The sequence below is a fragment of the Saimiri boliviensis genome, chromosome 7 (assembly GCF_048565385.1).
Source record: "Saimiri boliviensis isolate mSaiBol1 chromosome 7, mSaiBol1.pri, whole genome shotgun sequence".
In the NCBI taxonomy this organism is placed as follows: domain Eukaryota; kingdom Metazoa; phylum Chordata; class Mammalia; order Primates; family Cebidae; genus Saimiri; species Saimiri boliviensis.
This window is the reverse complement of record NC_133455.1, coordinates 77,245,223-77,270,162: the sequence shown is the minus strand read 5'-3', so window position 1 is coordinate 77,270,162 and position 24,940 is coordinate 77,245,223. Positions and strand designations below refer to the sequence as shown.

The following is a 24,940-nucleotide window of genomic DNA, read 5'->3' as shown; positions in this document are numbered from 1 at the left end:
ACACATGCTTTGCGACTGTTTTCTCTCATGCCGTAGGCCACCTACCTCTCACTTCTGTGGATTACTTCCTTGGCTGTGCAGAAACATGTTAGTTCAATGGAGTCCCACTTGTTTGTTTTTGCCTTGTTGCCTGTGCTTTGGGTATCATGTCTAAATAATCACTGCCAAGACCAATATCAAGGAGTTTTGTTTCCCCTATATTTTTTTCTAGGAGTTTTACGATTTCAGGCCTCACATCTAAGTCTTTAGGCCATGTCGAGTTGGTTTCTATACGCGATGTAAGAAGAGGGCCCAATTCCATTCTTTTGCATAAGGATATTCTCTTTTCCTAATACCATTTACTGAAGAGACTCTTCTTTGCCTAATGTGTATTCTTGGTACCCTTGTCAAAGATTAGTGGAAAACATAAGCGTTTATTTCTGAGCTCTCTATCAGCTGTATCATAATAGAGCTCCTTTTCTCTAAGATCTAATGCATGTGTAATTCAAGCATGGGTTCAGAAGTACTCATCTTGAAGTAGTCCAGAAATCCGCCAGCAGCCACCAAACCCAAGGTGGATGAGGAAACACGGGTTGCATGTAGCGGTAAGGCAGGAAGAGGAAATGAAGAGACAGAGTGACATCAGTTGGAGAACTGAGGGAGGTGGGAAATATGAAAAGGAGATTTGAATTGGCTGCATCTTGTGAGGCCTGGACTAGACTGGGGGTCTAGGGTTAAAACATGTTCTAAAAATTCAGGATGAAGACCAAGAAAGATGGGACAATTATCCCAGCATTTAAGGGCTCTAAATGGGGTAAATGGGTCTACTTATTTCACATTGGAAAATCTGAGAAAAGGGCCTTTTTCCAAGGCCTCAGGCCAAACCTACTGTGGGGTTGAAATAGAAGGAAGGTGCCAGGTGCAGTGGCAGAGGCCTGTAATCCCAGCACTTTGGGATAATCCCAGCACTTTGGGAGGCCAACACTGGCCAGTCACTCGAGGCCAGAAGTTTGAGACCAGCCTGGCCAACATGGTGAAAACCCCATCTCTACTAAAAATACCTAAAAAAAAAAAAAAAAAAAAAAAAAAAAAAATCAGCTGGATGTGGTGGCATGTGCCTGTAGTCCCAGCTACTCTAGAAGCTGAGGCATGAGAATCACTTGAACCTCAGGAACCAATATCGCACCACTGCACTCCAGCCTGGGTGACACAGCAAGACTCTCTCAGAAAAAAAAAAAAAAAAGGTGGGAGTTAAGGAGTTAGATGTTCAAGCTGGACCCCTGCAGACTTGTCTGTTTGTAGGAGAGTTTTATGCAAACACCTACACCTCAAATTACAGTAGCTCTCACCCTCCGAGCAGTAACTTAGTATGTGATCATTCGGACTCCTTTTTTTTTTTTTTTTTTTTTTTTTTTGAGGCGGAGTTTCGCTCTTGTTACCCAGGCTGGAGTGCAATGGCGCGATCTCGGCTCACCGCAACCTCCACCTCCTGGGTTCAGGCAATTCTCCTGTCTCAGCCTCCTAAGTAGCTGGGATTACAGGCACGCACCACCATGCCCAGCTAACTTTTTGTATTTTTAGTAGAGACGAGGTTTCACCTTGCTGACCAGGATGGTCTTGATCTCTTGACCTCGTGATCCACCCGCCTCGGCCTCCCAAAGTGCTGGGATTACAGGCTTGAGCCACCGCGCCCGGCCCATTCGGACTCCTTTGCTAGGTGGGGAGGCAGGGACCACTTTATCCTTCGGGTGCTGGTAACAACAATGACTCACCTGGGGACCTTCTCTGAGCGTTTCTTTTCCTATGTTTTGACTGCATTGTTTGCAGACTACAGGCAGACAGCCAAGTGGATGGCCTGGCACAGTCTGTATGACCCTGGGGCAAAGGCCACCGCAGTTCTCACACCTCCCTGTCGCCCTCTCCCGCAGGAATCCGAGGGTGTTTCCTGCCACTATTGGTCGCTGTTTGACGGGCACGCGGGGTCCGGGGCCGCGGTGGTGGCGTCGCGCCTGCTGCAGCACCACGTCACGGAGCAGCTGCAGGACATCGTGGACATCCTGAAGAACTCTGCCGTCCTGCCCCCCACCTGCCTGGGGGAGGAGCCCGAGAACACGCCCGCCAACAGCCGGACTCTGACCCGGGCAGCCTCCCTGCGTGGAGGGGTGGGGGCCCCGGGCTCCCCCAGCACGCCCCCCACACGCTTCTTTACCGAGAAGAAGATTCCCCACGAGTGCCTGGTCATCGGGGCGCTTGAAAGTGCATTCAAGGAAATGGTAGGTAACCCTGGGAGTCCAGGGCAGGAGGGCCAGGCAGGCACCGGCGCCACGTCTGTCCATCCTTGCTGGAAGGCCCCCGAGCGCGCACGGTTTTGCAGCTGGCTCCACCCGGACAGTCCCCTGTGATAACGGGGCTTCCATTCCCAATAGAAGTTGGTGGCAGACAGAGTTGCTGGCAAAAATGTAAAAGAAGGCTGGGCTTGGTGGCTCACACTTGTAATCCCAGCACTCTGGGAGGTCGAGTTCAAGACCAGCCTGGCTAACATGGTGAAACCCCGTCTCTACAAAAATACAAAAATTAGCCGGAATCGATGGCAGGTGCCTGTAATCTCAGTTACTCGAGAGGCTGAGGCAGCAGAATCCATTGGACCCAGGAGGTGGAGGTTGCAGTGAGCCAAGATTGCCGCCAATGCACTCCAGCCTGGGTAACAGAGCGAGGCTCTATCAAATAAATAAATAAATAAATAAATAAAGATGAGAGAGGGAGACAGTGCATAAGGTCACAGGCTTATTAAATACAGGCCTTATCACTTTTATTTCCTATACTAATATTGATGCCAGCTGGTACGATTGCACTAAACTGAGATGTGAGCCTGATCACCGTCTGTTTTACAGATGTGTTTTACAGATGTGTATAGAGTCCAGTGTTGGGAGAAACAAGGTTTAGGAAAGCACTCAAAAGTCCCCTTCCTATACAGACCTGATGCAAGAATGGCTGTTTGACCACAACTGGGGACGTGGTTCATACTGCAGAGGAAGTGCTGGAGGAGAACAGAGCCAGGGGCCAATATCCAAGAAGCCTTAGTCTTACACAGGCACGTGGATTTGTCTGTACATTTCGGTCTCAGTGGGTCTGCTCAGGAGTTCATCATCCTTCCCTGATGGCCTCACTCCTGAGCATGTCCTCGGGAGAGTGCCACAGCTCTTGCTGTCCCTTGCTGCCCCTCTGCCTGGCAGGAGTGCACAGAGAAGCCTCCTCTGCTTTGTTCGATGCCAGCTCTTTCCCTCTCTGAGCCTGGTTTATCCTGAGCCAATTATTTTGGTTTTAAAGACTTTCTTTCTTGCTCGGCAGCCTGCATATAGATGAAGAACAAGAGATGTTTAAGGATATTTATAAGGGCTTGAGTGAGGCAAGTGGGTGGTCATGGCCTTAAAACATGGAGATTACAAAGTAATGAGAAGCTGTTAAGTGAAGCCAAAGCGGCTAGAAGCATCTGGCCAGAACTGAGTAGTCACGCGGTGCACGTTTCAGGACCTTACGCCATCAGGTTGTGTACTAAGAAGGAAAGTAAATAACGACAATACATATCGTCATCTGATGTGTTTGTAAGGCAAAAATAGTTGATCTATTCACCACTCCAATTGCATCCTCTTTCTGTTTAAACCTATCCCTTCTTTGGGCTCAACTTTTTCTCTCCTTGTTACAGAGGTAACATTTACCCTTTGACTATCAAGTGGTTTAAAACGCACCTTCCTGGGCATGGTGGTGGTGCATGCCTGTAGCTCCAGCTACCCAGAGGCTCAGGCTGGAGAATTGTTTGAGCCCAGGAATTCTGAGCTGTCATGTGGGTTCAGTGTCAATGCAGTGACCTCCTTGGAGCAGAGCACCCCCCGAATGCTGCAGGGGGAGTGAACCAGCCCAGGTCAGACACCCAGCAGGTTAGAGCTCCGGTGTTTTTGTGTGCCAGTGAATGACTACTGTACCCCAGCCGTGCAACACAGCAAAACCCCATGTCTTAAAAAATCGAATTAAGAATAAAAATGTAAAATAAAATGCACCTCTGTCTCAAGACTGTCTGATAGCCTGCAACCTGCAATCCCAATTAAAAATGCCAGGAGGCTGGAAAAGTTTAGGCGAGAAGGAATTACGGTAGGAAAATTGACTTCTATTGAGTTACGTAAAATCTCTCTCTGCCTTTTATAGAAACTCTGATGTCAATAAATGTTTCTAGACACTGATGCTCAGAATGCTAAGTGTTGAATTTTTTTTATTAGGCAAAAATTTGACAATGGGCTCTCCTGGAAATGGGAGAGAAAGTCAGTTCGCGTGATAGAAGTGAAAAAGGAAGGAGACAGGGTTTGTTTCCTTCAGCTGTGCCTGCTGCCACAGGACATCTTTTACTTGGAGCTGCTGCATTCTCAATTTTGTCCACTAGAGGCCGATGTCACATTGACTCAGGGCTCCGCAGGGGTCTCAGGCTGTTCCTGAGGCTCATTAATGGCTCAGGGTTGCTCTTAACAACCGTACTGGCAAAGAGAGGTTCATTCAGAAAAATACTTAAAGAGCCTCATTCTTAAAATAGTTCAACTTTTAATGAATCAATTCATTACCTCAAATTTTTCTTGGACACTTAATTGCCTGCAAAAACAAAAACAAAAGTTGTTTGCATCGTTTTCATATGTAATTCATCCAATCAGTATTTGTTGAGAACCAACTAGATGCCAGGCCTGACTGGGAAAAGAGCATTGAGCCAATGAGGCAAAGATGGCAGTTAAACAAGTAAAATATAAATGGGAGGAGCCTTGAGAGGGGAAATACAGGGGGATGCAGGAGTCTGGAAGAGAGATGAAGGGAAAGGTTCTCTGGGGAGGTGATCCTGGGGTGTGGGGGCGCAGGAGCAGAGCAGACATGAGCTGGGCAGGGTCAGGAGAATGTCCTGGGCTCAGGAAACCTGTGAAACGAACTGAGTCTGAGAGAAAAACCCAGGTGGGCCAAAGGCAGCAAGCTAACATTGCCGTGGTGGGAAGCCAGACGTTAAATGTAGCAATCCCAGGTGAATGGGGAGGCAGGCTGGACCCCCCCTGTGGAGGCCCCGTTGTGCCGTGTCATGAGCTTTTAGCTTTAAGCCACGTCTCTTCTCTGTTTGTTTGTCTCAGATTTACCCCCATGCTCCTGCGTCCTCTTCACGCTTTTTTCCCCCCGATTGTCTGTCTAGATCCCCAACCTCCCTACAGCCTACCGGGGCTTTGCACTGTGGAAGGAAAATAAAAACTGGGACCCCAGTCCACTGTGGAAATTGGAAATTACTAGGGAAAAAAATTAAGCTGAAAGCTGAGTCATGCAAGAAACTGCCCTTCCTTTTGCTCCTAAGCGGATAGCTACAGATGAATGGTTGAGTATCTCCACAGGTAGCTGCTGTGGGTTCACCTTATCTTATGGAAAGTGCTGATTTGCTGATTTCCGGAGCCCCAGACTACCTGCTCCTTTTCTCTTAGAATATGTGGATGATCATATACCCTCCCTCTTTCCCCTCCAGCCCACTTTCCCCCTTTAAATACTGAAGCTCTGAAATTCATCTTTGGAGAAAGGGTACAGACCACAGACTGTCTCTGTGATGTGCGTTTTTTTTTTTTTTTTTCTTCCAGGCATGTCTTTACCCTTGGCAAAATAAACTGAATGGATTGAGATTGGTCTCAAATACTTTTTGGATTACAGCACCTTACTGGTTGGCCTTATTAAGTGAGAAGCTCACCCATTCTGTGGCCCTCATGGCACCTGGAAGGGTGGCGAAACCTTGTGCTTTGCTGGGGACCGAGCCAGTGGGTGCCTGCTGTCTCAGGGTAATTGTTAATACTCTCCCCTCTCACTCCCAGATGTGACCCTGTTTGGATGATAAGTCTTCTGTTTAATCACAGATGCTCTTGTTTTTTTCTTTGCTTCATCAAAGATTTCAGAAATACCTACACTCCGGTTTCATAGAAACAGTGCCTGTCTTAACCCTATTAAATTGCTTAAGGTGAGTTTCAGAATCCACAACACAGAAATTATATCAGTTTCAAAATAATGGCCGAAAAGCCATTGCCAACTTCTTTTTCCTTCCTCCCCCTCTCAATATTAGGTTTTTGAGAGTCATTGTCTTCGTCATGTAAACCTTTGGGTTCTTTAAATGCCCGCAAGCCCCATGCTGTGCCAGGCAACCCAAGGACAGCTTGGACAGCTATCTGCAGCAGGACACTTTGGATTTTCCAGATCATTCCTAAACTTTGTTTCTCCCCACAATAGCCAGCCACTCTCTAATATTCCTGTTCCTAGATGTTCTTTAGGTATTGCAGGTTTTGTGCCATTCTGATTTTCTATAATAGGAAGTTCAATACTAAGTAAGATTGTCATGGAGGCACTTCAGCTTTGTGGCTCTCTCGCCTTCTCTTCCACTTTTAATCCCTAAAAGTAAAGTTCCCCAAGCCTGGCGCCTAAGCCTCTAAATTGTCTCACTGATGCCATCTATGCAGCTGTCCCTCTGGAGATTCTGAGTGTCACTTACAATATCCTTAAAAGCAGAGCTTCTCTTTCACTGGAGGCTTTTGCTTTCTTTATAGTAGTTCAACAATGTGGAATCAGAATTCTTTGGATTCTCTTTCTGTGTACCTGCCTGTCTGTCTCCATCTGTTTGTCTTTTCCCTCAATGAAATGCTGTGATACTCTGTCTTCGACTCCACGTCATGACGTATAGCTCCTAACACCCTCGAAATCTTCAAAATGATAAGTATCTTTTTTTATCCTAATGAGATGGCTGGTGGCTGGCAGTCCCTGGCTAGCTTCAGAATGGGGTCTATTCATTAAAAAGACCAAGGCCTGATTAGAGGGCTGAGCCTTTGAGCGGCATCCCCAACCTCATGGGAGGGGAGACGGGCCGAACGTTGAGCTGATCACCAACAGTTGATGGTTTAATCACTTGTGCCTATGTAATGAGGCTTCTATAAAGGCCCAAGAGGATAGGGCTCAGAGAGCTTCTGGGTAGCTGAACCCTTGGAGGTTTCTGGAGGGTCACATGCCAGGAGAGGGCGCGGAAGCTCCGTATTCTTCCCCATACCTTGCCCTATGCAGCTCTTCATCTGTACCCTTTGTAATATCCTTTGTAATGAACCAGCAAATGTCAGTAAGTGTTTTCCTGATTTCTGTGGGCCACTCTGACAAATTGATCAATCCCCAGGAGAGTGGGGGGTCTTAGGAACCCAGATTTATAGCTGGTTGGTCAGAAGCACAGGTAAAACAGCCTGGGGCTTGAGACTGGCATCAGAAGTGGGAGGTCAGTTTCAGGGACTGAGCCCTCAATCTGTGGAATCTGATGCTATCTCCGCATGCATAGCAGTGTGGAATTGAATTGGAGGACACCCAGCTGGGATCTTCTGCAGAACTGATCGCTTGCTGGGTATATGGGGGGGAAACTCTCACACATTTGGTCACAGGAATCTTCTGTATCGGTTGTTGTGTGGTGAGAACAGAGGAAAAGCAGTTTGTGTTTGTTCCACTAAGAACTGTTCTTCTCAGTCACTAGTATTTATTGAGCTTACATCTTAAAATCAGTATTAGACGTCACTGAAGAAAGAAGTAAAAGATAAGATCTTAGGATCAGGCAACTTGACTCAGGCCTGTAATCCTAGCACTTTGGGAGGCCCAGGCGGGCGGATCACTTGAGGCCAGGAGTTTGAGACCAGCCTGGCCAACATGGCGAAACCCTGTCTATATTAAAATTACCGAAAATTTAGCCAGGTGTGGTGGTGCATGCCTGTAATCCCAGCTACTTGGAAGACTGAGGCAGGAGAACCAATGGAACCCTGGAGGTAGAGGCTGCAGTGAGCTGAGATCACAACACTGCACTCTAGCCTGGGCGACAGAGCGAGACTGTGTCTCAAAAACAAAACAAAAGACCCTTTACTGGGGGCATTTATAGTCACACACATGAATATAGAAATACGTGATGTCTTACTTATTTTGATATTCTAAATAGCATCAAAAGAGGAAGTGAAATGTTGATACCTTTCCAAAAGGGAAGCTCTGTTAAAAATGTTCAGAGACACCAAGTCAGAATAAATAGCTCCTATTTCTGGGGGAAAAGTAAGTACTAGTCACACAATACAGACGAACAGAAGAAAAAAAATGCTTCCAGTGAGGGGAGTGGTAACAGTTTCATCAAATACTATAAGCTTCTTTCAGAGCAGCGCTTTTCATCTTTGGTCCTCAGCTTGCCTGGCACAGTGTGGGGCTTGTGGTGAAGGTGACCTCTGACCACTGGTTTTTGATACTCGCTGTGCACGCTGTCAGAGGTAGGTGTGCCCCTACAAACCCCGATTGTATCTCAGATCTTCCTTCATAGCGCGAAGGCTATGTCGGGAATCCCTCCTGTGTCCACTCTGAAAAGTGAGCCCTGGCTTCCTAAAGGACCAGAATTCAGAAATTTTCTGACCGACTTCAGTTCCGCTTCCCAGCAAAGCCTGGCCTAGCTCCATTTGTCACCTATGATGTTTATATTGTTGCTTAGCTCAGGACAATAGGTGTAAGTAAGACAAGTGTCTTCTAACTCTTGATTTCAAACCTCTTCCCTACTTCTCCACCCTCCCAAAACACATTTCAGACTCATGGAGGAAGTCGATTCCACTGCAGGGTTAAAGGAAGACTTTGCCCTCCTAGGGATCAGAACCAAGTTAGTGGTGATTACCCTTTTAACCTGTTAACGACGGGATTTGAGTTCTGGACAGAGCCGGGAGGATCTCAGAGTTCTATCCTATTTCCTTTTAAGCTTAGGTCTAGATTCCCCACCACAGTCGGTTATGGAGGAAACTGGCAATATTTTAACGTATGAAACAACCATATGTCTTTCTATCACAGTAAATTACTGGAAATATCAAGCAGCTATGCTTTGTCAGTAAAATCCATATAAATACATGGTGGCACCGTGACAAAAGGTTTATTTATAGTAAGATTAATTATAATAAATAAATTAGTGTTTTCCAAAATCAGCATATTAGTGGTAAATTGGGAACCCACATAGCTGTCTTCATTTAAGTTAGTTTGGTTCTGTCTTTGTTTTTGTTAGAACGGAAGTCCCTCTAGGAAGGAATGAGCATGTGATTCCACTAACAGCCAGCAGGTGGCAATAGTAGGCAGTCGAGTGCTTGTTTTTTCTTCTCCGTTCCCTGGCTGGCAGATGGCCTTGTTCTCAGAATAAACCGGGATCAGACTTGGATACTAAAACCATGCAGAATCTTATTATTTGTGACTGACACTATTAGCAATGTGCTCAGAGCCGTGTTTTAACTCATCTAGTGGGAGCTGCCAGGTCCTATTGAAAGTACCTAGCGCTTGCTCCTTTCTGCTACCGGATATTGCTTTCCTTTTGCAACCTGAAATTGGTAGGAAACAAAGAATGACCTTGGAGTTGCATCATCTTCGGGACTTTCAAACCAAATGATTTCCATCCCAGGCCATGTATTTCTCTTGCAATTCTTTCCTGCTGAATTAGTCTCATTGCACACACATCTCTGTTTGCTTTCTGTCTTCCCATTTCTCCTTGCAACATAGAGCAAAATAAAACCCCACATCTTCAAAACGGGATCTATTGTTTGATTTAAAGATTAGCATCGCTTCAATGTAGTTTTCAAGCAGACACAACAGAAGATAACTTAGTCCTGCTACCTTGAAAGTTACCCTGGAAGGTCTTCAGGACTATTGATTAAGCAGATAAATCAATTATCTTGTTAATTGAATCTTAAGAGTCATTTAAGTGATCCTTCAGACCATACTTGAAAGACAGCATGTGTATGTGTTTTGCTAGTCAGTTATTCTAGACTTGGGGCTTAGGGTTCATTGACAGCTAAAATGGGGAGGCATTCTAAATCAGCCCTTTCTTAGCACAAAGCAGTAAGCAATTTTTCCCATGATTTCATTGATTATTGTAAAAATAACAAAAACTGGAGGTTTTTTAAAAGGTAGTTCTGTGTTTTTATTTATTATTTAGAATATTAAAAACTTAATCTAATCCGAAAGGCGAGGATTGGAAGAAAGAAGGTAGCTAATGCAATGGCAAATGTATCTTTATTGACTTCATTTATCATGTTTGCTCTCATAGTAAAAGAACCACCCAGATGGTCCTTTAATGTTCCTTCCAGTACTAAGGTTTTGTGAAACATCTTTTAAAGAGGAGTAGGTGGTGTATGTAGGAAAAAAATAAATGTGCTATTTTGGCTTCTAGGGAGGAGGGGGAGGGAAGCAATTATTTTTAGAATATGTTCTAGTTGCACGCGGTTTTAGAAGAAATAGAAGAGTGTGTTTTAATGACAGTGAATCCTTCAGGGGGACGAAGTCTGTGGAAACACATCTTTCAAATCCTTGCCACCATGATCCCAGAGAGGACACTGGTAACGAAGGTGTGTGTACACGTGTGTGTGTATGGACTTAGGTTTCCACACGAATGTGGGGGAGGGAACTGGCAAACGAGTGTACCTGTTAGCAAAATTTCTTGGATTAAAAAGTAGTTAAGTTCACTCTTTATGAGAAAGTGCTACCAAATTTAGCATTCCTTATTTGGAGGAGTTACAGAGAGAAGGTAGCTGAACATAGAAAAAGGTGAATGAAATAATGAAATCAATTAGGAAAAAAAAAAATTGAGTCTCACTATTAATATAATAGCCAGGAGCTAAATGGGTAAGCTAACTGGAATGTTTCCCCCAAAGTTAAAGCAGAAAAGTTTTAGAGCTGAGCTCTTCACCTTGGTTTTTTTTCTAAGGATTACATAATTTTCTAAGCAGAATGTCTTGTGATAGAAACCATGATTAAAAAATGTACCCACCTGTGGTGTAGCCCAAATGTGCTTAACCGTGTCCCAGAGGAGTTTGTTGCCATGGATGGCTCTGTCACATGGACTTTGTGCACCATAGCGTTTCTACCTCTTGGATCACACCAGTGATACGATCAAGTCTATCAAACAAACATCATTCACATTCTAATCTATATACAGCATAGAAGCACTAGGTGTTCAAGTAATTTTTGTTTTTGAGATGGAGTCTTGCTCTGTTGCCCAGGCTGGAGTGCGGTGGTGTGGCACAACCTCCGCCTCTCGGGTTCAAGCAGTTCTGTCTCAGCCTCCCGAGTAGCTGGAACTATAGGCGCCTGCCACCACGCCTGGCTAATTATTTTTGTATTTTTAGTAGAGATGGGGTTTCACCATGTTGGTCAGGCTGTTCTCAAAATCGTGACCTCAGGTGATATGCCCACCTTAGCCTCCCTCAGAGTGCTGGGATTACAAGCGTGGCCACCACACCCGGCGTGTTCAAATAATTTTTAATAAACATTGTCTTCAGCCTTTTAGGTATCCAAGCAAATATTGATTCTGACGGTGAAAAATAGTCTCCATAGCTGAGCGATTCCTTTTGATGTATTGGATGCAGGCTCTATTTATCAATTTATATATTAGTAAAATATGTATCACAGTACCAACTTTATATGAGTTCTTTAAATGCAAAAAAAATAGCAATTCCATCCACAAACTCCTTTGCTGGTAGGGTTTTGGGTTCTGTTTTTGTGGATTTTCGTGGAGGTTAAACACATCTCGATGCCTTCTTTCTCCTCTTTTGTACTTCCTTGAGAGAATTCTTCCCACCTGACACTCATGCCCCTCCTCTTCATCCTCCAGCGTCTGCCATTCTTGCGTAGGTTCTGATAACCATTCCTGCCGATCGAGCGTTTTAACTGAAGCATGGGTTCCTGCTTCATTATCTCCGTGAGCACTGGCATTGTCAGCTTTTCATTTGTGAACTGTGGAATCCATTTCTCATATTAAGGCAGAGGTAAGGGGATAGGAAGATAAAAAATGTAAAATTTATTTCTTCACTTGTCCATTGAACAGACATCTTTTAAACTACCAGTTACCTGGCCTAACCTAGGAGTTGAGGGTCTAAGGTGAGCAAGAAAGGCCGCCGCTGTCAATGCTGGAGCTTCAGGGCTGTGGGAAGGGTGTGGCTATCCTGCTCAGCCCCTCACACATGCCAGCTAGTTTAGCTTCATGACAATCCATTAAGAAAGCTGGTTTATACACAGTTGAAGTAAACGTTACAAATCCCACGTAGTCCTTTGAAGGTTGCCCCATGCTTGATGCTTCTTCTACTTTTACTGCTACTGTTCAGTCCCATATTAAAGTGTTTCTTCACCTGTCGATAAACTAAGGCATCCCCCAACACACTTTCCTACCCCTCCCCCCAACTCTTACCCAGCTCACTCTGTGTGTTGGTCTCTCCCAAGTCCTGGCTTTGTGTTCTTTCTCTGTTTACTGATTTGTGTTGTTTTGTTTTTGTTTTTGAGACAGGGTCTTGCTCTGTCACCCTGTCTGAAGTGCAGTGACATGATCATGGCTCACTGCAGCCTCGAACTCCTGGGCTCAAGAGAGCCTCTATCCTCAGTCTCCCAAGTAGCTAAGATTACAGGCATGCACCACCACACCCAACTAATTATTTTTTGTAGAGATGGGGATATCACTGTGTTGCCCAGGCTGGTCTTGAACTAGCCTCAAGTGGTCCTCCTGTCTTGGCCTCCCAAAGTATTGGAATTACAGGTGTTAGCCACCAGGCATGGGTTCCACATATTCTTTAACCAGTATGATACCCCTAAGCTCAAGCTCTTCTGTTTCCAGTTTCCCACTGGTTATTCATTCTCTTTTTGTTACCCTCTCTGGCCCCTAGAGCAAAGCACTTGCTGGTAAATGCTGGATTCTTGACTTGTCTCCTCCTTTTCCATGAGGAGGCTGGCTGAAGCAGCTGAGCTCTAACTCTGGGAGTCTCAGGATTACAAAAGTGACCTGACCCTAGATCTGCCAACACCACCATCAACATCACCATTTCTTTCTCTTCCTGTAATTTTTAGCCAGCCCTCATTTTCCTTCCCCTACACCAAAAGTGGTAGATTACTACTGGAAGGTTTGGCATTATTTACTGGCCACTCAGCATATCTTACTCACTCACATTTTTCTGAGATAACAGAACCTTTGCTTCTGTCACTGACACAGAATTTTACAGGTATGCCTTGATGATGCAAGTGCTGGTCTATTTTTAATTTTAATTTCTTGGGGAGGCCTCATCAGGTGGCAGGTAATAACGCAAGCTTTGGAAAAGAACCAGGGTGGAATCCAAACTCTAGCCAGGTAAATATGGGCAGGCTACCCCGCTTCTCTGCAACTAAACAGTGAGGTTCATAGTGATGGTTGTGAGGATGAAATGGGAGTCTGGGTATCAAGTCCTCAGCATGCTGTCTGATGTAGAGAAAGTTCTCAGTGAATGTTGGTAATTATTATGGAGGTGTTACCATCGTAAATTGGTGGCTGCGGGAAGAGGAAAAGTCAGGTCAGAGTTCAGAAGCATCTATCTTTGCTCTCTAAGTCATGGGTTGACTCCTGCCTGGGTTGAAGAGAAGACATCTTTCTGTAATTTGTCTGTAGAAGAGACTATTTATCCAATACTTCGGAGTTTAAAACATTGATCAGGTCTGGACTGGGCGTGGTAGCCCAGTGCTTTGGGAGGCTGAGACAGGATCGTTTGAAGCCAAGAGTTTGAAACCGGCCTGGGCAACATAGTGAGACCCTGTCCCCACAAAAAATATAAAAGTTAGCTGGATGTGGTGGCTGCACACACTTGCAGTCGCAGTGACTCAGGAGGCTAAGGCAGGAGGCTTGAGTCCAGGATGTCAAAGCTGCAGTGAACTGTGATCACACCACTGCACTCCAGCCTGGGTGACAGAGCAAACCTTCTCTCTAAAAAAAAAAAAAACAAGGCTTTTTGTTGGTGCAGTGGTTTGTGCCTATAATCCCAGCACTTTGGGAGGCTGAGGCAGGCAGATCATTTGAACACAGGAGTTTGAGACCAGCCTTGACAATGTGGCAAGACCCCATCTCTACAAAAGACACAAAACTTAGCCGGGCATGGTGGTGCACACCTGTGGTCCCAGGTCCTCAGAAGGCTGAGGTGGGAGGATTGCTTGAGATGGGAAGCGCGAGGTGTAGTGAGCTGAGATTGGACCACTGCACTCCAGCCTGGGTGACAAGAGCCAGATCCTGTCTTCAAAAAAGAAGCAAACAAAACAAAACATTGATCAGGTCCAAGTCCTTGGCATTCTCAGCCTCTCTAGTGTATGTTTCACATGGCAGCTCATGTTATCCACTAAGACTAAATTTTCCATAAGCTGTAACATCTACTGAATACAACTTACATTTTATTTGCTTTTTTTTTTTTTTTTTTGTAGACAGAATCTCACTCTGTCACCCAGGCTTGAGTGCAGTGGTGTGATCTCGGCTCACTGCAGCCTTCGCCTCCCGGATTCAAGTGATTCTCCTGCCTCAGCCTTCTGAGTAGCTAGGACTACAGGCATGTGCCACCACACCCAGCTAATTTTTTTTATTTTTAGTAGAGATGGGGTTTCACCATGTTGGCCAGGCTGGTCTTGAACTCCTGACCTCAGGTGATCCGCCCACCTCAGCCTCCCAAAGTGCCGGGATTACAGGCATGAGCTACTGCACCTGGCCTTTATTTGCATTTTTGTCTGATTGTTTCTGTTCACTATCTATTGTTTCCTCTCTCCGGTTCACAGATGGTCTGATATGTGGCAGTTTTATGCCAGTGTCCCCTCCAAAATGCTCATTAGGTGGTAGGAAAGCAAGCACTAAAGATTTTTCTGGTCCCTTCTTGAAGCATATTCAGACTCTGTGGACTGTGTCAGGAGAGTGAAGGTGAGAAAGCCTTTGATACACGTCCCTGCATGATCCAACACTGTCCTTGTTTTCTTCTCCAGGACCTACAGATAGAACGAGAGAGGAGTTCATATAATATATCTGGCGGCTGCACGGCCCTCATTGTGATTTGCCTTCTGGGGAAGCTGTATGTTGCAAATGCTGGGGATAGCAGGTAAGCAGATGAGCTGTGTGATTCTTGCCAATTTCTCATGCCCTCTGATGATTTTTATTTTGTCTCAAAAAATTAAATGATTACCGATAATTAAAGACAGGCCCTCTACATCAGAATGAAAATGCATTTAAGAACAATCAGGTTGGTATTACAAGTAAAGGCAGTCTCTTATTTGTGCATATAGCAGTTCATTTTCATGTCTGTGATAAATCTACACCAGTAATATTCAAACTTTTTTTTTAACTTCAGAACCTGTTTCTCAATGAAAACTTAGCAGGAGCATAATAGGTGAGAGTGATGAGGAGAAAGGAAAGGGATACGAATGCCTTGGGTGTCTGGAGGGTGCCCGGGAGGACTCCCCAGTTGACTCCACTTTTACTCAGTGGCTTTGCACTCTTCTCTCCTAGAAGCTTCTGTTCTGCACGTGCCCTTAGAAGCTGTGGTCGCGTCTTGTCCAGGTTCAGCTAAAGGAAATTTTGTTCAAGAGATCACTGTTAACTCTTCCGTTATCCAGCATTGCCAGGGAATAAGATACATTTTTTTTAAAATTTCATTGATTTTTAAAAAAATTAGACAGGGTCTTGCTATGTTGCCCAGGCTAGACCCAAATTCCTGGGCTCAAACAATCCTATCTCCTCAGCAGCCTGCGTAGCTGGGATCACAGGTTGCACCACCACACCTGGCAGTTGTGATTGTCTTTTAAATAACTAATGCACCTTCACTTTTGGTGCGGGGAATTTTTAAATTACAGACTTTACAAAAAATATTCTATGTATCACTCCATCTTTCATAACAAAATGTGCTGGCCTGAGAGTAGGACCTTTTCCAAAGAACTGACTCTTGATTCTGAAAAGTAGTAAAAATACAGGACTTACGAGCAATTTCCCCAGAAGGGCCGTGAGGACTCTCATTCCTCTGTCCCCTCCTCTCCCCTTTCTCTAGGTCCCATGGTTCTTGTGGGCTCTCCTGCTTGCTCTGCCCTTCATGAGGTCTGATCCCGCCACTTCCCCTTCCCTGTCCTTAGCTTAATTTGCTATTGCTGCTGCCTCTGCAGCCCAGAAGACCAATTCCCTTGAGGCAATCAAGAAATTCACCTTAATTTTACTTCCATTTACAAAACAGGAGACTTAGGCTGAGGCAGCCTCCATTCCTCCTAGTAAAGCGTCCTTCTCAGCCTTTCCCAGGGAAGATCTCGGCGAACAAGGAGCGAACTGACCCAGCAGTGGTTTTGTTGGCTTGAAGACTGGTGTTTGTTGAAGGTCTGTCGATTTCAAAAGTATACATGTGGCGTTTGCTTGTAAAAGTCTGCCCAGTATATGGAAGTATGTGGAAGATACACGTACCCCATGGCTGCTGTTCCCCTGTGTCAGGTCAGGGTTCTGGCAGGAGACAGACTCCAACTAGATGGGTCAACCGTGAATGAAGGAGGTAGAGAGAACCAGCCAGGAGTGTGGAGGTCCCCAGGAAGGAGCTGACCACTCTGTAGCAGAGCCAAGGAGAGTGGGAGCCACGGGTTAGGAACTATCGGAAGGAATGGGAGGAGAGATGCTGCCTTCTGTCTGCCCACCCTCCCATCTCTTGCCTGACCTTCCCATCGGCTGACCCCGGCGGGAAGCCAGCTGACAAGTGGCCCAGGGAGGTTAGCCTGCCAGGACACAGAGGCAAGCCAGGACAGTACCTCCAGGATGGGGACGGGGGGAAAGAGCCAGCTCGTCTGCTGCTCCTCCTTTTCTCTCCTGCCTCAGGGTGTGAGCAGCTTCTGGACAGGAATCGTCAGTCTTCAGGGGCTTTAAAAACACACTGAGGGGCCAGACCCTAGCTTCTTGTTCAGTTTCTGATCTTGAGCTAGTTGGGAGACAGAGGAGCGGAAAGGACGCATTTGCTCTCTGTCTGCTCTGATTGAGTAAGACCAAGTGGATGGTTCAGCTGTTGCACTCACAATCACCCGTTGCCTTCATGTCTGGTTTCCTGTCCTTTAACCTGACTTTGCTTCCTGGCCCGCTCAGGGACTGAGGACGTGACGGAGCGTCTTGCTCCTGGCCACAGGCCCACCCTTAGCTCCCAGGGAGGCACCTTTCGCCAGGTTGCCTGAGTCAGAAGTTAGCTCAGCTTCCCGGCTGGAATACCTTTATGTGTGACTATTCTTCAAGACCCGGTCCTCCCACAATGCCTTTTTCTCATTTTTAAACATAGTTTCCTTGAAAGCATCAGGCTCCTTAACAGAGCCACCTGCATAGCGAGGGCTTCTAATCATGCATCCGAGAAGCTCCAGTCCTCTGTCCGGGGACCTGCCAGCCCCAAGTGTTCATCTTCTGAGCTCTTCCCTTTTGTGCCAATCTCCAGACCAGACTTCGATTTCATCCATGAAGGCGATGGTATTGAACTAGATCATCTCTAAAAATTATCCCATGGGGAGTGACACTTTTAGGAAGTAAAGTTGTGCTTTAAAGGTTCATCTTTTGGCTATTTTATGTTTCTTGTAATTAGTTTTGGAAATTTTAATATAACTGAAGTTCTTGTGTTTCTAAGTGTCCATAAAAGTATAATGTTTTACATGTGATATTTAATCATTTCAAAAGCAACACAGATACTTTTATCCTTAATAAAGCTGTAAAACATTAAAAAAAAAATCTCTAAAATCTGATAAGCTTAATGATAAAACAATATCTCTAAAACCTAATAAGCTTAATAATGCTTATGGTATTCTAGCCCCAGTATCCAGATATAAATCTGGGGTTTTGTAGTTGATTATTTGGGTTTGCTTTTCACATATGAGTCATACCTCAGGAAACCTGAGAACAATGTGCACTGGTATTTCTGTGAGCTATCCAAAGCATCATTTATAGGACACTTACTACAGTGCTATTTTTAGCTCTTTCCCAAACAATAGATACTGATATGATCTTAAAGGATCATTGTCTAGTTTGCCATACTAAGGATACAGGTATTTGAGCTTATAAAAATATTCTGTTATTCCCACGAAACAACAGCTGAGTGAGCTTCGACCATATCTGTGGAAATGTAGGTCCATTGTCACTGATAGATGAGCAGTCAGGAATCCCAGGGCTCAGTTTAAAACAAATGCTTAGTTAGAGCTACGGAAGGTTCTGGCAGCAGATATTAGCTGTCATGTGCTTTCTTTACATCTTGACAATTTCCAGAGTAAAACGTCTTTGTTAGATGTTCACTGCCCCCATAATTATTCACAGTCAGGAAAGGAGAAGCTCCGCCCTGGTTTGATTTGGAAGCTGCTGATGGTCAGGAGCTCATTTCTAAGCCAGTTAGCTGTGTATCGTCTGGTTCACCATCAGACATATGCACACTTAGGAGTCATATTCAGGAAAAGTTGCCTGCTGCTGTTTGTGGCTTTATGAGCTTTTGAGTCAACGACCCTCCCACAGAGAGGATGTAGGACCATCCATGTGGGATACTCTGCAGTGACACAGGTACCTGATCCGTGTGCTGTGGTCCATGCCCTCATAGAACTTGCCCTTCCGCTCGGCTGAGCTAACCAGCCACAGAGGCACGTGCAGTAACTGCTTGAAGCACGCCAGTTGCTTTCTTCTTCCCAGGCAGAGGCAGCCAACTCAACACCTAGGGGATCATAAGGGACCGGGAAAGAAGCAGATGGTGGGCAGATTTTCACTTCAAGCAAAAATGAACTGGTAGCATGCAAATGTCGTGCAAAGCAATATGCAAACTATCACCCATTGTGTTTGAGTCATCAGCTCCTAAGGGCTCTGACTGATTCTTCCACCTTGGAAGGTGCTTTGACTCCATTTTAGAGATAAATTCATTTCATCTCCAGAGAACTAAGGGCACCGAGGAAGCAAAGCCATTACCACGTATTTTAAACAATGTCTAAAGGTTTGGCAACTGAGACTGGGTGAAGTCATTCAGAGTTTTAAAAACCATTTAGGATATATTAAATTCTTAATTCCACTCTTGCCAGACTTACAGTAACTGTGGCATTAAAACAGCTAATAGGTGCAAGGCACGTATTAACTACTGTAACAGAGGATCACATTTAATTCTCTCAATAATGGAGTGGGAAGTAGGCATTGTTAATACCAGTTAAACACAGTGTACCTGTAAGTAAACTGAGGCACAGTGAGGGGAAGCGGGTTCCCCAGCCATGGAAGAGCAGGGCCACCATCTGCCCAAGACTGGGAGTTCAGTTTATTCCACAGTCTCTGCGCCATACCCTGGGATTTTTCATCCATGCTGAGACTCACAGAGGCTTTGTTTTCCTCAGTTTAGCATCTCTAAATCAATCAGTTCTAATTGACATTTTTCTTAGTGTTTTTATGTGAAGTAATGGCACACCTTATAATCAATGGCATCTTAGTTTTCACCTAAAATGGATTATGGAGTGAGTGGCAGGCCGCCTTAGAGGCTATTTTAAATGTACTGCAGTTGTCAACAAGATCAGCTATGGGTGGTCCAGTTCACTCATTTCTAATAGAGAAAAAGATTTTTCTCAGCATGAGAGCTGCCATCTCCTTTCAAGGGTCCCAAAGTTCTGAGACTATTTTAAATGTTGTGTTTTCGGCTGTGTGCAGTGGCTCATGCCTGCGGACCTAGCACTTTGAGAGGCCAAGGTAGGAGGATTACTTGAACCTAGGAGTTAAAGAATAGCCTGGGCAACATGGCAAAACTCCACCTCTACAAAAATATATAGATAAATTAGCTGGGTATGGTGACTCACACCTGTAATCCCAGCTACTCGGGAGGCTGAGGCGGGCAGAACACCTGAGCCCAGAGATGTCAAGGCCACGGTGAGCCATGATCACACCACTGCACTCCAGCCTGGGTGGCAGAGTGAGAGGCTGTCTCACAAAATGAAAATTAAAATAAATGTTGTGTTCTCATTTTGATCATAATCTATTGAAAAGAATGTAAGCATTTTCTGATTCTATAGATGATTGCTGCCACAAAGTCAGACTTCCATTTTGTTGTGTTTATAACTTCTTTGGAAGCAAGTGTCTCATTGACTTTTTTCTTTCTTTCTTTCTTTCTTTCTTTCTTTCTTTCTTTCTTTCTTTCTTTCTTTCTTTCTCTTTCTTTCTTTCTTTTTTTTTTTTTTAGACAGAGTCTCCCTCCATCACCAGGAGCGAGGCGCCAGGCTGGAGTGCAGTGGCATGACCTTGGCTCACTGTAACCTCCGCCTACCCGGTTCAAGCAATTCTCCTGCCTCAGCCTCCTGAGTAACTGGGACTACAGGCATGCACCACCACGCCCAGCTAATTTTTGTATTTTTAGTAGAGACGGGGTTTCACCATGTTGGCCAGGATGGTCTTTATCTCTTGACCTCGTGATCCACCCACCTCAGCCTCCCAAAGTACTGGGATTACAGGCATCAGCCACTGTGCCCGGCCCTCACTGACTTTTTCAAAATGAGTCCACAGACTTCTGGGATTAGAGGGTCATCTTCTCAGGCTTGCGAGTCTTCCTAGGAAAGGGTAGGGAAAGTAGAATGTGTTCATTAATTTGCTCTGTAGGACGGGAGTGAATGCCGTTCCATGAATTGTACCTCAGTGAAGCCAATGAAGTCCAGCCAGGATGGTTTCTTTCACTTATCTTTCACTCCTTTCTAGTTTTCCATAATTAACCCCCTAGTAGAGTTAAAGCTGTCTCTGTTAGTTCAAACGTGGATGCCTTCGACAAGTCTGAATGCTCCTAAGGACAGGAGTTAGGTATTAAACGTTTCTAAATTCAAAATCATTACACATCTGTGACATCTTCTCTCCAGGTTTCTTCCCTTTGCTGGTGGTAAAGTAATGAAATATTATGGAACTGACTCCAAGCTAAGGGAATGCAAAGAACTATTCATTTCTTTTTATGTTTATGGATTTCACCCATGGCCGGTACGGATCCTTTCTGAAGCTCCTTTTTGCTAAGAAGTGGTTCATCTATCCACACATACCAGTGAGCTCTTACTCTGATACCAGTCTTCTGTGAGTTTAGAAATATATTTGATCTTCTGCCATTAACTATATTAAATACACTATTCCTCTCACTTTCTTTGACATTTATTTGAAAAATAACAGAGAAACACCAGCATCAACCACTCTCCTCCGCTGTGGAAGTTGAATTGCTTTCTCCCTTTTTTCTGCAGAGCCCCCTCCCCATCTTTTTAGTGTGTATTTTGTGTCATCCCCTAGCTATACCCGTAACCTGCAGAAGGGATTAGCAGAAAGATAATAAAGCTATCAAACGATTGCACATACAGCAGAGACGGAAACCAAGGGATGAAGCGAAACAGTCTCCACGTTTCCTGTCAAGCCACTTGCTGTCCACACAGAGGGCACCTGAGAGGCCCTTGTCTCTCTGAACTTCCTCTCTCGGGTGTTTCTGAAGCTCTTCTGACGACTCTTGCTCTGAATTAGTGGTTCTCAACGTATGATCCCCAAAGTGGCAGCAGCATCACCTGGGAACTGGTTGGGAGAGCCGATCACGGCTCGCTGAAACTCAGCGGGTGGACCCAGCAGTCTGTGTTTAGCAGGTCCTACAGTCACCTTTTCTATGCCTGGCTGCTGAGCTAGGGTAGAATAGTGGTCAGTGTCAGGACAGAGCTTCCTAGCGGAGAAGCCAAGGCCCTATGTTTGGCTCACTCGATAGACTTCCAGGCCTAATCATCTAATTTGCAGGTGACGTGAAACCAAGTAAGATGAACTAGCAAGATTCCAAAAGTCCTTTAGTGCCTCAGGAAGTGGGTAAATACCAGGTGAAGCTGAACCAAAGTAAAGGTAAAGTGTCATACCTGTTGAAAAGAGAAAAACCAGCCAGAGAGGTACAGTGGCTCACATCTGTAATCCCAGCACTTTGGGAGGCCGAGGCGGGTGGATCACAAGGTCGAGAGATCGAGACCATCCTGGTCAACATGGTGAAACCCCGTCTCTACTAAAAATACAAAAAATTAGCTGGGCATGGTGGCACGTGCCTGTAATCCCAGCTACTCAGGAGGCTGAGGCAGGAGAATTGCCTGAACCCAGGAGGCAGAGGTTGCGGTGAGCCGAGATCGCGCCATTGCACTCCAGCCTGAGTAACAAGAGTGAAACTCCGTCTCAAAAAAAAAAACGAAGAAGAAAAGAGAAAAACCAGCCAGAGAGGTACAGTGGCTCACATCTGTAATCCCAGCACTTTAGGAGGCCAAGGCGGGAAGATTACTTGAGCCCAGGACTTAAAGACCAACCTGGGCAACAAAGTGAGAAATTTTGTCTCTACAAAAATTTTTTTTCAATTAATTGGGCATGGTGGCACATGTCTATGGTCCCCGCTACTCAGGAGGCTGAGGCAGGAGGATCACTTGAGCTTGGGAGGTTGGGCTGCAGTGTGCCGTGATTGCATGAATGCACTCCAGCCTGGGTGATGGAGTGAGACTCTGTCACCAAAAAAAAAAAAAAAAAAAAGAAGAAGAAAAGAAAGAAGGAAAACTAGCAACATGGGGAGACAGTTTATCAATGGCTCACATTTTTTAAAAAGTGTATTTAGACAGTAAATTTAATCTGGTCAGTAGTGTGTTACAGACACCAGAACCTCATCTAATCATAGGCTACAGTATTCGAGACAGAAGGCAAATAATAGCTAATGCTTCTGAGTGGCTGGCTTACTTTGTCCTTAGTAAGTACTGTTAGTAGTGTCTAGGGCCTTACATGGATTTTACATGAGTAACCTCATTAATCCTAACATCAACCCATTTGGGGAAGTACTGTTATTAATGTTATTTTGCCCATGAAGTCCCTCTCTAGGCGATTCAACATGTGCATAGATGAACAGGAACCTTCAAGGGAGAGACTGGAGTAAAGAGATTTGGAACTGTGCTGGAGAAGATGAGAAAAACTCAAAAGCGCTAGAGTTTTTCAGCCACGTGGAAAGATAACTTTTGTTGTTGTAAGAGAGATCTTCAGGTTTTGGCAGATAAGGGGTAGTGAGTCTGGGATAGATGTGACAGCCACAGGCAGGCAGGGTGGTGGTTAAGAGCAGGACTTCTTGACTCAGATGGCCTGAGCTGAATCCTGGCTCTGCTACTACTGTGTGTGGCCTTGGGCCAATCTCACGTTTTCTGTACTGAGTGTTGTCAACTGTAAATGGAGGTGATGATAGTACTCACTCCTCAGGTGAGGATTAGAGGAGCAGATGCCTGGAAGGCCCTAGCACAGAGCCAGGTATGTGGTACCTGCTCAGTAAGGGTTAGCTGCTACTATTGTTGTCATACTGATCAGGAAAACTGTTTATAGATGCAGCAAGCTGCCGAAGAAAGTAGGGGTTCTTAATGAAAATAGTTGGGCATTCCATCTAGCAAGGGTGTTGTTCTAAGTTTTTCAAGGTGCCAATGAAATATTCTCTCTCTTCTTTCCCTCTCTCTCTTTCTCCTTCTCCCCTCTCCCCCTCTCCCCCTCTCCTCCTCTCCCCTTCTCCCCTCCCCCTTCCCCCCCACCCCCCGCCCTTTCAAGATAGGGTCTTACTCTGTCACTCAGGCTGGAATGCGGTAGCACGATCATAGCTCACTGCAGCCTCAAACTCCTTGGCTTAAGCCATCTTCCCATTATCAGCCTTTTGATTAGCTAGGATTACAGGTATGTGCCACCATGCCAAGCTAATTTTTATTTTTTATAGAGTTGGCATCTCACTCTACTGGACCTGGACTCAAGCCATCCTCTTGCCTCACCTCACAAAGTGCTAGGATTATAGGCATGTACCATCACACCCAGCAAAACATTGTTTCTCTGACTTTGAGGATCTTAAAGAAATAACGTGACTATTTTCATTTTTGCCTTTCTGTTAAGAGTTTAGTGGTTTTGCAGTTTGCATAATGAAGGGTACAAATGTCTCTTGCTGTGAGACAGTGCATCAGTTGGGCTAAATGTAGAAACCACAGACCCCAAAGTTCAGTGGACTACAGAAGCAGTGCCTCTGTCCCTTGCAGGCACTCGACCTAGGCTGAAGGAGGCGCTGTCATTTTTAACTCCACCTCCAAGGGCTCTTGAGGCGTCTCCATCCGGTGAGACAGAAGGGGACAAGAGTGTGGAGAGGGTGTTAGGAGCGAGGCCTGGAAGAGGCACACATCACTTCTGGGTGCATTCCGTTGGCTAGAACCCAGTTATGTGGCTTTACTGAGAAGCAAAGAAGGCTGATGGGAAATGTAGTCTAAGTTGTGTACCCAGGCCCAAGGGAATTGATTTTGGTAGACGGTTAACAGTTTGAGCCACCAGTGGCATTGAAAAGGGACTTCATATTAGGTTCAATTAGTAATAGTGTCTTTATTCAATTTTTGATTTTCCTTTTGTTCTGATGAAGTTACAACTTGGATGTCACTATCATTTTTAAAGCCCAAAGACCAATTACCTCTTTTGTTACCTTAATTTTGTCACTTTAGTTTTAGGAGAGATGCAGGAAGTTCAGCTTTAGCTGTCAAAGATAGTGAAGAAACAGCTGACTCACTAAGATCCATTTTCATCTTGGAGAGGAACACGTTTGAATGATGAAAGAGCCTACAAGTAAACAGCGTACCAAATATTCATCTTTGGAAAGTTCATCATAGAAAGCAAGGCTTATTTCATTGCTAAAGGAGAAAGATTAACCAGGTAGGGTGTGACTATATGCAGGATGTGGGTTTTTTTGTTTTTGTTGTTGTTGTTGTTGTTGTTGTTTTTGAGACAGAGTTTCACTCTTGTTACCCAGGCTGGAGTGCAATGGCGCGATCTCGGCTCACCGCAACCTCCGCCTCCTGGGTTCAGGCAATTCTCCTGCCTCAGCCTCCTGAGTAGCTGGGATTACAGGCACGTGCCACCATGCCCAGCTAATGTTTTGTATTTTTAGTAGAGACGGGGTTTCACCATGTTGACCAGGATGGTCTCGATCTCTTGACCTCGTGATCCACCCGCCTCGGCCTCCCAAAGTGCTGGGATTACAGGCTTGAGCCACCGCGCCCGACCTATATGCAGGATGTTTTAACAACTTCTGTTCTTCTGCAGTTATTTTAAAATTGTCATAGTTAGGTTGTAAAGATGTTTAAATTA

General features: G+C 45.1%; 1 protein-coding gene across 3 annotated transcripts in view; it reads left to right on the top strand.

Moving 5' to 3' along the window:
• PPM1H (protein phosphatase, Mg2+/Mn2+ dependent 1H) overlaps positions 1-24,940 on the top strand; it is a 307,365-nt gene that overhangs the window by 122,571 nt on the left and 159,854 nt on the right. For all 3 annotated transcript variants that reach the window (XM_074402830.1, XM_003926516.4, XM_074402831.1), the window contains exons 3-4: positions 1,908-2,252; positions 14,806-14,918. In XM_074402830.1, coding sequence (XP_074258931.1) covers positions 1,908-2,252; positions 14,806-14,918 — 458 coding nt within the window. The remainder of the gene's footprint in view (positions 1-1,907; positions 2,253-14,805; positions 14,919-24,940) is intronic.